At 47.3% G+C, this 14,121-nt stretch overlaps 1 protein-coding gene across 1 annotated transcript in view; it reads left to right on the top strand.

Annotated features, from left to right (window-relative positions):
- UBE2H (ubiquitin conjugating enzyme E2 H) overlaps positions 1-13,582 on the top strand; it is a 42,388-nt gene extending 28,806 nt beyond the window's left edge. Inside the window, exons 4-7 of the mRNA XM_027461640.3 lie at positions 2,184-2,223; positions 2,876-2,928; positions 5,958-6,086; positions 11,504-13,582. Coding sequence (XP_027317441.1) covers positions 2,184-2,223; positions 2,876-2,928; positions 5,958-6,086; positions 11,504-11,628 — 347 coding nt within the window. The 3' untranslated portion in view covers positions 11,629-13,582. The remainder of the gene's footprint in view (positions 1-2,183; positions 2,224-2,875; positions 2,929-5,957; positions 6,087-11,503) is intronic.
- The last annotated feature ends 539 nt before the right edge of the window (positions 13,583-14,121 follow it).

Here is a 14,121-nt window from a genome sequence, read left to right as displayed (position 1 = left end):
GACCAAAGCTGTCGTATTTATACGACATAATACGACCAAAGAGGATATTCGTGCTCTGCCTTGGACAGGAGCTGTTCAACGTGGAAAACTCGAGACCAAAGGCACTGAAAGAAGAGATTGGCTTTGGGGGGATGCGAAGATGATGGAGAAAGAACTGGAAATCTCCAGGGCAGGAGCGGGTAGCTCTGTGGATGTGGTGTCTGCTTTAAACACGGTCTGCCAAACCTGCAGGTGTCCTGGTGGCACAGCTTAGTGGGAGAACTTCCCAGGAAGTAGCTGAGAAAAGGAAAAAACCCAAAGGAGAGAAGGCAGAGGGATGCCTGCCTCCAGCTGGTCTCCGGCCCAGAAAGCAGAAGAGGCAGCATTTAACTCAGCAGCTCTGCACGTCGCTGCTCTGCTCTGGCTGCCTCCTGCCTTCTCCTGTCCTCCCTTTGCTGCTTTTTCAGAAACTTCTCCTTTTTTTTCCCCCCTTTAGAGAGAGGTAGGATTTAGATCTGGGCTCGGTGCTCGCCGCATCCCTCCAGTGCCTGCCATAAAGGATCCGTGACCTGCCTTAAACCCAGGGGAGCTACCACAGTGTAAATATTTGATGGAGCTGCAGCCTCCCTCCTTCGTTCTGCTTCAGTTTTCCAAGCTAAATCACAGCAAGGTTTTCCTGCAAGACACTCGTTAGCACGGGCTTGCTTCTGCAGTTCTTGCTCTTCCTTCCCGAGATCGTTCTGGTTCCGGGCATGGTTTCAGTCTTGGGTTGTATTTAGGCAAAATCCCGAGCGGTACGAGTAAACACGGGATTATATTTGTGTCACAATACGTGGAAAGAAAGGGAGCTGACTCCATATGGCAGCTCTTACCCAGATGGGAACCAAGCTGCCACTCAAACTGTGCTCGCTCCTGCTTCGGGCAGAGCTGCATCGGGGCCGCGAGGTATTTCTGCACCTCCATGGCCTGCTCGGAAGAGAAAACCACGTTTTCTGTCAAAATGGATTGAGTCGATACCTCGGATTTACATTTTTTTCCTGTTTTTGTAAGCACACCTTTATCAGGAGTGGTGGCTGTTAGCTGAAGATTTCTGTAGGTTCCCACCTGGGCTTTGTAGGGCTTTGTAGAGGATGGGATGGTGATCAGGCAAAGGAAGCAAGGCTTTATTTTACCTTCTGGGAAGAAGAAAAAGACAGCAAGGTAAGATCTGGAAACCTCTTAAAGTGGTACAGAAACAGGGGCTGCAGCAGCTTTTCTGCCAAGCAGAAGCATGAAGGGACCCAAGCAGCATCTGGGACACTTGATCCATTTTCCAGTGAAGTAGCTGGAAAACCCAGATCTGTTTCCTTCACCCCCTCGTGCGGTGGGGACAGGTCCCTCACCAGGGGTTTTGGTGCCCCCCTACTGAAAGGGAAGAGTTTGGGGGCAGGATTCTGCATCCCTGAATCTGCTGAACTTGTTTTTTTGGGGTCGACGTGCTTTACTTCTACACAGCCTACAGTGCTGAGCGTGGTATGTTATAATCCCTTTATATTACTGCTTTCTAAGCTCTATTTGTGGGAGAAGAGTGTTTTTTGGGGCTCCATCTGTCTTTAACTCAAGGTTGAGGGATGTAGCTGGAGAACGTGGCTTTGTACCTGGTAGCAGCAGCCAGAGGTGTCCCTAAAATATGAGACATCTTCTACCATGGTGCTGTAACTCTTGAACCACGGGGTTTTTGCCAAAAAAATAACCTTGTCTCTGCTCCTGAATGGCTTATAAGCACAGATTAATGTTGTAACTTCGAGTTACAGAAAAACTTGGAGAAATATTTTTAAAAATAGACAAAAACTTAAACTAGGGCTTAAAATCTGTGCCTGGCGTGTATGGAAACGATCCCTGCAGCTTAGAAATCACTGAGATTTCTGGCTAATTGTGCTGATGGGCAGATCTCCTCAGTCTGAACCACAGCCTTTGTGGTCCTGCTGAGCTGGGAGTGGGATTTTTTTTTCTTGAATTTCAAGGGAAAGGCTGAGGACCCCAGGGTCAAACTGCTGCCTGCGTGTTTTAAAGGTTACGTGGCTATATATAGCAAAGCTGGGTTTTTCTGTGAAAAAACAGTAAGCCGAGCCCCTGTTCAGTAAATTCCAGGCTTCTCTTGGTTTTTAAAAAAATAAATAACCTTTGGCTGTTTTCTGCTATTTACCAGTGTCTCCTTTTTGCAGGATTCATGAATAAAATTTTCCATCCTAACATCGATGAAGCGTAAGTAAATCCCGTGCGCCTGTGCGGTTTTCCTGAGGATCTTATTGAACTGTAGCTGTGTCCTGGCTCTGTAAGAACATGCCAAAAAGTTAAATAATGCTTTAATTTAATCTAGCAGTCCAAAGGATGTCTTCTGAAGTCCACTTCCAGGAGTGGGCAAGGCAGGGGAGATGCGTGCTGCAGGCTCTCAGATGGGGTCTTTGCACTGTAAAGTGCCTCACTTACACAAAATTTGGAGCTGTAAGACCCCTTCTTGGCATCGTGCTGGCTTTTTTGAAAGAGGGAATGGTTCTGGCTTAGCCACAGCTCCCTTTTCAGCTGAAGTCCACGTTCTTGATAAAATCCTTTATGGTAGAAATCAGTTTAGCCACGATTTTTAATTTCAGGTGTAAGGGGAGCCACCTACACCTCAGTCTCTCCAGTAGGTCCCCGTATGGGCCAGCTAATTCAGTAATGGCTCCAATTTGCTTCCTTTTGTTCAGAGTACAAAAATTTGTGTAGTTAAAGGCTGCCCCCCTCTTAACCACGGGACTGGAGTAAATCAGCGCTTATCTGGAACAGCGGGGAGAAGGCAGGGCAGAGGAAGGGGGTAGATTGTTAAATCCCCAGGGTGTTTCTGAGTGTTTAATTCCGTCTTTCCCATATGTTTCAGGTCAGGAACCGTATGTCTAGATGTAATCAATCAAACTTGGACGGCTCTCTACGGTGAGTTTTGGTATTCCCCCAAAAATCACACGAGCATCCGTATTTGGTGGGTTAACACAGCACAGACACAGACGACCTAAGGCTGACTCCTTTGAGTTAAATTTTGGTCTTCTCACTGGGCCAACATCACGTGAAAATAAGATTTTCATGCAAAACCACTTTTGTGACCTGCCTTTATGCCACTTCTGCAGAAGGTGACACCAAAAACTGTTTCTCGTGGCAGCACCGCTTCAGTGCAGGTTAGGGGATCGTGTATCTAACAACTGCACTGCTGGCTGCAGAAGGTTTGGGGTTTCCTCTTGTTCCTGGCTGTAACTCCCCTTTGCAGGGCTATAACAAGGTCAACTGATAGTTGAAGATCCATTGAAACAGCATTTAGGGAAGGCTGAAGTTGTTAAAAAGGAATACGTTTGAGGGGAAAAAAAGGAATACAGTTGAGAATCTTGTCTAGGTTGGCTTTGTTCTAAAAAATATAATCTAAAAAATATAAATTTCTTCAGGTGTTCCAATCCTGTGCTATGGAAAATTATTCAAGGGAACGTGCACATCAAATCCTTCACGTTTTCCCTTGAAAGCCCAAATTTACCCCTGTAAGCTGGAGTTTTTGAGCAGTTGAACCACTTCACCTTCCTCACCAGCACAGTTTGGGAGGAAAGATTGGGCTTGGCCAATGCTGGCTGGGAAATTGCTGTAGCAGCTTGCTGAACCTGAGTCCGAACCCAAATGCCTCGAGCCCTCCTGGTGTGGCTGTGTGCTCCACGTGGAGAGGTTTCCTAATGAGTGCTGCTGTATTTCTGTCACTGCTGTTGCTCAAAAAGGTAGAATAAAATACCAAGATATTTCCTTTTGCTTCTGATGTACTAATATCAGCAAGCTTGCAGAAAATCTCCCGTATTTTTCCGTGTGATATTGATGTGAGGAAACTTGAAAGTATCAGGTGAGGTTTTGGTACAGAGCACCTGGTGAAATCTGGCATTACAAGGTGAAAGTTTGCCTTACAAAGTGCATTTTCTGACAGTCCTCTCGTTGCAGGCTCCCCTTGCTTTGCTGTAGGATGCCTCGAAGCTTGCAGAGAGGGTGGAAAGGGGGAAATATTTCCCCAGAGCTTCTCAGCATAGCTGTGTTGTTGGGAGCGTCACCCCTCAGAGCACTCCTGTGCTGGCAGAGGAGCTGGGTCAGAGAATTCAAGGAGGAATTAACGTGGAAGAGCCCCAGAACAGCTACTGATAAATTCACGAGGATCTCATGGCATTAGGGAACGACCTTTTCGTTCGGGTCCTTGGTGCTGTTGTCAGGCTCCCTGCTCACATCCAACCAATCCTCGTTAAACTAACGCTGCTTTTAGTGATTGGAAAGAAGGGGAACATCCCTCAGGTCTCCTTAAAAACAATAATAAAAAAATCCCTGTGGTGTGTTGAGTGAGTCACGGTGGTTTTTAGGACTCTGCTCGGCAGCCACTGGAGTTTAGGTGTCCAGTGGCTATAAAGGGAAGCTTGATCTAAGCCTGCTCGTGGGGAGATTTGATCCAAGAGCAGGTGGCACTGCAAGCTGGAGTTAACTTCTTGCTGATACATCTGAACCCAAGCCCTAGGATGGTGAAATTTGGTTTTCCAAGGACAGGCCCCTCCCAAGGCTGTGGCAGAAAGCATTCCTGCAGCGTGCTGTCACTGTTTTTGTGGTCGCTTTTTGGATTCAGATCCCTCTTCCAGTTGCTGCTGTGCTTCATCCTAGGACTGGTTGGTGGCTCTGAGTGCTCAGCGTGCCACCGGTGGCAAATTTGGCCAAAGCTCTCACCCTGTGTGTGCCCTCCAGGGCTTTGTCACCGTCCTGTGGTGGTGGAAGGGGCAGCAGCTTCTAATACTAGAAAGATTTCAGGGTAAAATCACCAAATTTCTTAGCGGTGCCCCTGCAAAGCAGAGACCAGCTGGTTGTGACCCGTAGCAATCGATGACACCTTGATGCAGGAGGAAAGGACTGGCAATGTGTGAAGTCTCCCTGGCCTTAGGTAGGATCAAATCCATTCAGAAAGCACACGTTTGTAGATCTGCAGGGGATGTAAGCTTTGGGCAGCAGCAGGGACCTGCTGCATGGTTTTTTTGGAGGCTGCATCTTCGGTGGTGGGGCTGGAGCCTGGTTTTGTGTGGCTCTGATAAGATACGGAGAATATTAAAAACAGAATAATTAAAAAACAAACACGGCTCTGCCTCTATCAGCAGCTCAACCCCCTGGGGAAAGCAAAACGTGGCACGCAGCCCTCCTAATCCCATTTAATCTCTGCTCTGGGGGGGTCGCACAGCCCTTCTGAAGCCCCCCAAGGAGGAGGGGTGATGCAGGACTGTGGCTGAACACCCCCACGTGTTGTTTTAGGGACGTGGGAAGAGGGCTTCGTACCTCCACAGCTACTCACCAGCACCAGGAGATGTTTGGTGGGGATTTAGTGACAGATGCCCACTGGCACTGCGGTGTTCCTGGGATCTCTCTGCATCCTGTGAAGTGGTTGGGATTGCAGAGGGGGGCTCGTTGGTTGCTTTTTCCTTTAATGCAGTCGTCAGCTAAGGCCCTGTAGGTGTTCTGTGCTCGAGGTGAGTCCGTTTAGTCACGGAGCACGAGATCTGTGTAACGATTCCTACAGAGGGAGGCAGAAGTGGGAGAACTCAGCGAGGTGGGATGCAGGAATTGTGCTGGTTTTGGTTTTTCTCTCTCTTTTTTTTTAAGCCAGGGCTGAGCATGCTTCCACTGATGTTCCAGACAACTCACCTTCCACTTCTTCAGCCCCCAGATTTCTGTATTTACGTTGTAGGGATGTTGAGTAGTTGAAATTAGCTGAAGCACATCCCCAACAGCAGCCACAGATTTCCTACCAGCCCCATGTGCTCCTTCCCCAGTGCCCTTCTCTTTATTTTAACCTGTGCCCAGGTTTTCAGCCTCTTTGCCCAGCTTTGTGCTGCTGTTTCGGCGTCGGTGCCTGCAGGGTGATGAATCCACCTCACTCTGGGGCCGTGGATGTGAACGATGTCCTTCTCTTGCAGATCTCACCAATATATTTGAATCGTTCCTGCCCCAGCTGCTGGCCTATCCTAACCCCATAGATCCTCTAAATGGTGACGCTGCAGCCATGTACCTCCACCGACCAGAAGAGTACAAACAGAAAATTAAAGGTAAGGGCACGAATAACACGCTGAGTTCATTAATAACAACGTTTATAACAGGTTTGTGGCCGTTCCTTCCCGTCACAGCAGCCCCGTTCGTTTTAAAGGAAAGTAGCCTGAAATAAGGGGTGGGTGATTTGATACTGCTTCAAGATGGCATGTGTGGTGTGTGCAGTGTGTGGGCAGGGTTTGAGCTCGTTAGCAGATCCTAAGCAGGGAGGTAAGCATAGTAGGTTAGGATTCGATGCTGTTTTTTGGAGATTGGGGGGAAAAAAAATAGGAAGAAAAGGTATTTTGCTGAAGAAAGGGACAAGGAAAAGTGCTCAGTTGGAAATATCCGGCTCCCAATTACTGAATAGAAGTGCTTGTTAGCAGTTCTGTGGAAATGTGGCAGAGCAGGAGTCCAAGAATCAATGATACCACTGCAGAAAGGCCTTCTGTGGGGTGACAGAGCAGGAATTCTCAGTAAATGCCAAGTAATCCTTCGCTGGTGCTGCCTGCTCCAGCTGAGGCTTATTAGGGCTCTGCCCTGCTCGGGGAGTGCCATTTAAGAGAGATGCAGGCCAATTAGTGATGGCTTGAAGAGTGTGACAGGGGTAGATGGTCTTGAAGATGCCTCTGATGATGAAAAAGGGAAAGAATTAGAGTTTAATTTTGAGGGCTGAGTGGGGCTTGGGGTTTGGACATGTCAAAGGGACCTTCAAAGAGGAAAGGAGTGACTTCTCCTGGGGTCACCGGGAGCAGGATGTGGTCACGGGCTTCCAACTCAGCTCGGGGAGCCCAGGCTAAGCATTAAAAATGGCTGGGGAGGATGGGTGAGCCCTGGGAGAGCCTGTGAGGGTGCTGCCGTGTCTGCCTGCGGAAGGAAAATGAAACCAGTCAGAAATAAAGAGCCAGTAGCTCCTGGGGACCGGGGAAGGGTCCCAGGAAGGGCTCTTATGGGTGAGACTGAGGATAGAAAGACTAATTCTGGCAAGCTGAGACCCAAACTGAATTAGTTTTGCTTCTGAAACCTGAGAAATGAGAGAAAATAAGAATACAGGTGCTTGGCCTTCCTTTGAATCAGCTGCACGTAGGTAAGAGAGGAGGAAATGAGCCAGTGGCAAAAGCTGTTGGCTTTTTATCCCTCGATCCAGTGATCACAATCAGTGTTTAACCTGGAAGTTGGTAATTTACAGCCTTTGGTCTTCGGATTTGACCAAATTCTTCAGATTTGGTCTTCAGCTAAGTTTTGAATAGAGATCACGGCCAAGTTTTGGGGTTTTTTTTTGGTCCCTGAATAACCATGAGACTTTGTTTGCCTGGGGGAGCCCAGCCAGCGGGGTGTGCAGGGCCTGCTCGGCCAGGAGAGCATCCCCCAGCAGCACGATCTGATAGTCCTTCTGTGTGAGATGGGGCAACAAAGCCCCAACAGAGCATTGCAACATCCCTCCCGTGTCCCGAGAGCGTGGGCACACCAGAGAGCTGTGGGATTTGGCGGAGGAGCCCTTTCATCAGGGCTGCCACGTCACGCCGGAGCGGTTAAACCTCGAGTTGTTTTTGTTCTGATGCAAAATGACCCTTCATCAACTGCGGGGTGTGTTTTTTTTTTTTTTTTTTGAGGGTGGGACTCCAAATGAGGTGAAGCCAAGCTGTGATTTCAGCGCTGAGTTATTCAGCACGCTTTGCTCGACTCCTGACAGCTGCGTGACAAGATCATAGGAGCTACCCTGCAGAGCTGGCCTGTTCGGGATCCTCGAGTCCATTGCCTTTTTCTTTTTCATACAAACAAGCTTCAGGCAAAGTGGTTTGTCCCAGGAAATCTCCAGGGTCAGCGTGAGGGATGTTTTGGGTGCCCTCTGTGCTTTAATGAACCGGGGGGAAAAATATCCAGCATTTTTCCAGCACCCTGGTAAAATGGGACTGATGGTAGTCAGCAGCAGGTGCTGCAAGGAACATCCTTCACATCCTACAGGAGGCTAAATTGGGCAGTCTGCTCCCTCCTCTCCATCCCAAAAGAAAGACACAGCCCGTGAAGATGATCAGGAAGGAGTTTGAAGGAGTTGAAACACGTCTCGTGGTCCGTGCACCCAAGAGCCCTGCCTCTGCTGCCTCTTCCCAGGCTTGCGTGACAAGCGGAGCAGAGCGAAACGTTGCTGCTCCTTATTGTCGTGTTCTTAAAAATAGCCCTGGACATGTAAAAACCGAGGCAATGGATTGTAACAGCTCTGCTCCGGGAAGCTCGGGATTGCAGATGCATAATTTATCGCTGCTTTTCTTCATTTTTTAGTGATGAGCGCATGGAGCAGTAGCGAGGAGGCAGGCGTAGACTTAGAGATGTTGCACAAGGTCTGGAGCCGCCGTGGTCCTTGGTGTGAGCCCTAAACAGATCAGGATTTATTGTGGGAGGTGTAAATATTTGATATTGCTGATACAGAGCTGGAAAATGGGATGCTTAGCCTGAGAGCCTTTACGTTGATCAATGGACGCAACCACGTCCTCCCTTTTTTTTTTTTTTTGACAGTCCTCATCAGGGTGCCTTGTCTTATGGCTGGGGTGGGCTCCAGACAGGCAAAAATGGCTCAGGATTCACTTCTGTTGAGCTGTTAACGCCCTCGTGTCTTCCTTTTGCCTTCTCTTTGGTTGACCTAGCACGAAAGCTGCTTCGGGGAGGGCAGGGTGGTGAGCAGCAGCAGTCAAAGGGCGCTGAGGGCGGGTTGGATGTTGGTGCTGGGAGCAGCTCTCCCATCCTGCCTGGTGGCTGTGAGGTTCCAGGTCGCTGTGCTGGTGTTTTGAAGAGCTCACAGGCGTGCCCCAGCCACAGGGCATAACCACAGCTCCTTCTTCTTGCCCCAGGGTTTCAAAACAGATGGATCCGAGTGGAATTTCCCCGGTAGGGATGGGTACATCAAGGCTTTTCTTTGGGGATTTGAAGGGGAAGATGGTTTCTCAGTATTATTTAGGTGTTTCTGTGTCCTTCCCTTAATATCTTCCCTTAATAGACTGAAGATCCAAGTTCAGTACAGCGTTCAGCACAAAAGCTCCCTGGAAGCTTGACCTTTCTCAGGTTAAACCTCCAGAAAAGCCCAGCCCAGGGGCCTGGTCGTTTTCCTGGGCAGAAGATGGCATTTTACATTTGATGTGCTTTTAAGTTGTGTTTTATCTGAAACAATTTAGGTTCAGGCAGTTTCCAACAGTAAGAAATGGTGGCTTCTGTGTCTAAATCATCAGCAGCTGGAGAACACTCGAAGCAGGCAGTGAAGGAGCACTTCTGGCCCCTGTCCTGCCATCCTAGGTGGGTTTGGAGTAAGCGTGGAGTGAATCTGATCCTGAAGTTCCCAGGAAAAGGTCACTTTTGTCATCCAGGACATCCCAAGGTTTGCAGCAAGGGAACTTTTGGTTCCCTTTGGATTGTGCAAGAAATAATAACTTATCTGGGAGATCAGTTCCTGGAAAGCTGCAGGGAGTGGCTGCTACAGGGACGTGTCCTGTTGGCACCATCCCATCTCCTTATCTCTGCTCGTCATCTGCTGCCCACCCACCCATGTAAATCTTCTGAGGGCAGGATGCTTTTTTTATTTTGCATCCCTCTTTCAGTCGCTTCCTCTCGTCTTTAAATGCAATTAGTTCTGCTGCTTCGTTTTCTTTCACCTTGCAGTGTCCGTCTCTTTTGGCAGATGCCCCAGACTCTGCAGCCCCTGATCTCTGCTACAGGTAGGAGATGCGATCAGGCAGGACCTAAGCACCATCATCACAGTCCAGCACCTCCTGAGAAGGGGATTTTCAGTGCCCAGAACCCGAGGACGGAGGACAGGGGCGCTTTTCTGTCCACTTTATGTGCTCCAAGATCCCAGCAGCACCCTGAGCCTCTGCGGCGCGTGGCGAGGCCTCGAGTGCTCCCTGCTTCCTGCTGTTTACAGAGCTGCCTTTAATACTTTATCACTTCTTACAACTTCTTGTAAAACAGATTTGAATAGCTGCTTCTGCAGGCTGAGTGAGCGAGTTAATAATGTATCTTAAACAGTCAGACTGAAACTACACGCGTCATTAGACAGAAGCTCTTTGGTCACAGAAAGCTTTTCCAAGGCAGGGATGATCTATCGAGGCCACCAGCTGCTCCGTCCTGGGGACCATGAGGATTTGTCCTCAGGTTCTGCCCGTACCATCCTCCTGGGCCTGGAGGAACTGCCTGAGCTTCGTGTCCCTGTATCAGCTCCAGAAATGGAGTCTTAATGCAGTCTTTAAAAAGCCCGATCTTTGAAACCTGTGCTTTAGGACTTAAAAATATTAAGTGTGTCCTCCTGCAGCTCTGCAGTGCGTCCCCCTGCCGATGGGATATGGAACAAAAAACTTCTGTGCTCCTGGAGGAGGTCCTTGTGCACCTCCTTCCCTTCTGTTCCTGGGGAGAAATAAAAGAATTCACGATTTGGAAGGCTGCTAGGCTGGTACGTGGCACGTTGCCATGCAGGGACTCATCCTTGGGCACGAAGGGCTGGTGGAATTGCCCCTCATTTTAGGGTTTTAGCATTGCTGTTTGGGGAAAGCTTTGCATTTTAGGACCTTCGTGTCTGGAAGGAAGACGAGTTTGCAGAAATGCAGGGTGGAAGAGGTGCTGTCGGGACGTTTCTTCACTTGTTTGTGCTCTGAAGCTGCTTTTTCAGCACGGATGCATAGCAAGAAGGCTTTCTCTGCCGAGATAACCTCCGTGCTGAGGACACCAGCACCTCCTTGAGCCTCGGAGGGGCTGCTCCAGGAGGAAAAGGGGACGTGCTTTGGGTTTTCACTTCAAACAAACCCATTCCCGCAGTAGTTTTTTGCTCTTTCTCTATCCATTCTTCCTTAAACTCCACTTAGGCACGGTCTCTCCCATCCCAAACTGGGGACACCTGGTTTGTTCTGAGATTTCTTCTCTTCCTCCTCAGTCTCAGGTAGGTTTCGGTGACTCCTGTCCTGTGCTATCAGGTCAAACCTTCAGATCCTAATTTTTTAAAGCCAGGCTACGTACTAGTGACACCTCGATGGCTTTTAGGCTCGTTCTGTCACCATGGAAGCTTCTCCTTTGGCAGTAAAAGCAATCCTATTACAGTAAGTGTGAAAGAAACTCCACGAGGGACAACTTGGGGTGTTTCTAGCAGTGTGTGTGCGTGTGCCAGTGGTGGGAGAGCGTGGAGACAGCACATTTTCAAGGATTTTCAGCACATTTTCAAGGATTTTCAGCACATTTTCAAGGATTTTCAGCACATTTTCAAGGATTTTCAAAGATCGTGCATGTCTCTGATTGCCTTTTGGTGTTTTTATCCCGTGTTGCTGAACAATTCTGCCTTTGGGCAGAGGAATATGATCATCCCGCAGTAACCCCTATAACCCACACGTTAGCCCTAGCTTAGCCACCCTCTCCCTGTTGAATATATGCTGTTTTAATGCCTTCTCTTTTCTGTCACACGCAGAATACATCCAGAAATATGCAACAGAAGAAGCACTAAAAGAACAGGAAGAAGGCACCGGGGACAGCTCATCCGAGAGCTCCATGTCCGACTTCTCGGAAGATGAGGCTCAGGATATGGAGTTGTAGTAGAAGAGGCCACCTGCTTTTCAGAGAGACTCTAATTTCCTAACCATGAGAAGCAGACTATAATATTCATATTTAAACAAAGCAATTTTTTTTATTACTAAACAAGGTTTTTATGAATAATAGCATTGATATATATATATATATATCACCCTTTAGATCTTGATTTTTTTTTTTTTTGTTGTTGTTCCTTGGTCATTTCTCAAACCCGAGGTGCATAGCATATTCCCACATTCCATTTTGGTAGCAATATGCAGCCCGAATGCATGCATTCAGATTCCATTTGGCCAAGTCGACTTGTTGTGCTACTGAACTGTCAGCTACAAACAGCTGCCCTGGGAGGTAGGGAGGTAGCCGAGACGTTTGCTTTTTCTGATCGATGGTTTCCAAAGACACCACCTTGGATGCTGACGTGGAACAGCGTTTTTTTTTTTCTCAAAAAGTGACAAAAAAAAAAAAATAATCTGGGGGATAATATACTAACCGTGTAGATCAGACAGTGGAATAAAAGGTGCTCCTTCAGGTCAACCTTGCTGATCGTATTTTGTGTGGAGTCACGTTTAGGGAGAGAAAAAAAAGAAAAAAAAAGAGTAAGTAAAAAACCACCACAAATGCATGGAGCTATTCAGAGCCTTGGAGCTTAAGCATTTTGACTTGGATTTTCAGTCCGTTTTCATACGTGGACTCCTGCCTGCCCTTCTGAACTGTAGGGACTGACAACCACTGGTCGAGTTGCTCTTGGGACTTTTTTTGAAAGCCTTCATCTGGATGTTGCTCACTTTTCTTGGTCTGGATTACGAGCTGTTCCCTTCTCGGGAGGAAAAAACAAACAAAAACCACACAAACAATGCTCTCTAAGCAGTGCTTTGATTTAGCTGGAGCACAGGTGAAGTCAAACTCTTCCTTTTGTCCTAGGTTTGGGAACTGCTGCCCTTTAACGGCTTCAAGTTTTTGCTTTTCCTCTTGCTTGAAGTATGGTTAAACACCTCGCCAACACCTCTGTCCCCTAGGAGGGTTCTCTGACCAGATGGATTTGCCTTGCTGAGAGCTTCAGATCCACGAAGATTGGCCCCGTTGGCTGTAGTCCACGAATCCATCGGCACTGATTTTATTTTCCTCCTTTTTGTTTTTTTTTTTCCCCACCCCACCCCCCCACCCCCTTCTGCACCAGCTTGGTAGCCATCTGCTTGTGTGTGTACAACAGGATTAAAATTTCTGAAAGTTAAAGAATATGATCTAGAAAAAAAAAAAAAAAACAAAAAAAATTGAGATGAATAAAAAAAAAAGACTAAAAGCACCGATTGAGGAAGCAAGTGAATCTGCTCGTTTGGTTTTTTTTTTTTTTTTGGTTGTGTTTTTTCTTTTTTTTCTTCCTTTCAGGACACTTCTGTCTGAAACGTTTTGATTTCTCCTGGTGTCTCTCAGCGAGCTGAGGTTTTTTTGTTAACGATGCTCCAGAACCCGCTATAGCAAATGTCTACCTGGGCTGCTGGTGTCTACTTGAACTCGGATAGCTGTGTCGTGGAGGTTTGGACTGAGATGGATTTCCAGTCGGGACGTTGAATGTTACCTGCTGTATTTTATTTTATTTTTTTTTGGGGTAGGGGGGGAGGTTCTGAGGGGTTTGGACAAGGATTATTTTCGTTTGTGGTGCAACCTACAAGGACGGTGCATGGAAAATCCACCCACCCTGCGCAACCCTCGAGCGGAGTTTTTGGGTCATTTTGGGATGTTTTTCCTTTTCCCAGAAGTTGTTGGGTTTTTTTTTTTGTTTTTTTTTTGCCTTTAGGAACGCCACCGAGCTTTGAGTCAGCGGGGTTGGAAGGTTACAATCCTCTCATTCATAAAGCACAATCAATTTTTTTTCGTCGTCGTTTCGGAGAAAAAGAAAAAAAAAGAAAAAAACCTCGTACCATTTTGCTTTAGCATGATTTTCCTTAATAAAAATATACAAAGAGTTTCCTTTATGTTAATTACGGGCATGAAGCAAAGGGTTTTAAAGGGTTTTAAAGGGTTTTCCTCCCCTTTTCCCCTCCGCACCCCTTTTTTTTAATTTTTTTTTTCTGTTTTGAAGCAGTAATGTAGGGCTGTGGCTAGTGACTGTGCTGAAGTTCTCTATCTAGCATTTGTGGCTTGTTGGAAGGGTAATTTTTAACTATTTATCATGTAAAGGTGTACTTAACTCTTATCTAGCACGCTGTTTTTTCTCATTTTTTTGGGGAAAAGGGGGGGGCACGGGGGGCTGGCACCGTTTTTACCTCGCTTCCCTGCCCACCCCTGCCGTCTGCTTGTGCTGTGACCTCTCCTCTAGGTGCTACGTAGGAGTAGAGCGAGTGCTGGGTGGTGATTTCGGTTTAAAAAGGAGAAAAAAAAAAAAAAAAACACAATAAAAAATTTGTATTTTTTCAATATTGTATTAAAAAAAAAAAAAAAATAGTGTTCTGATTAACCTCCTCCCCCTTCCTTTGCAGGTAACCTTTTCTTGTCCCCTTCCAG

This window comes from Anas platyrhynchos, chromosome 1 (genome assembly GCF_047663525.1).
Source record: "Anas platyrhynchos isolate ZD024472 breed Pekin duck chromosome 1, IASCAAS_PekinDuck_T2T, whole genome shotgun sequence".
Classification (NCBI taxonomy): Eukaryota; Metazoa; Chordata; class Aves; order Anseriformes; family Anatidae; genus Anas; species Anas platyrhynchos.
This window is presented reverse-complemented; position numbering and strand designations above follow the sequence as displayed.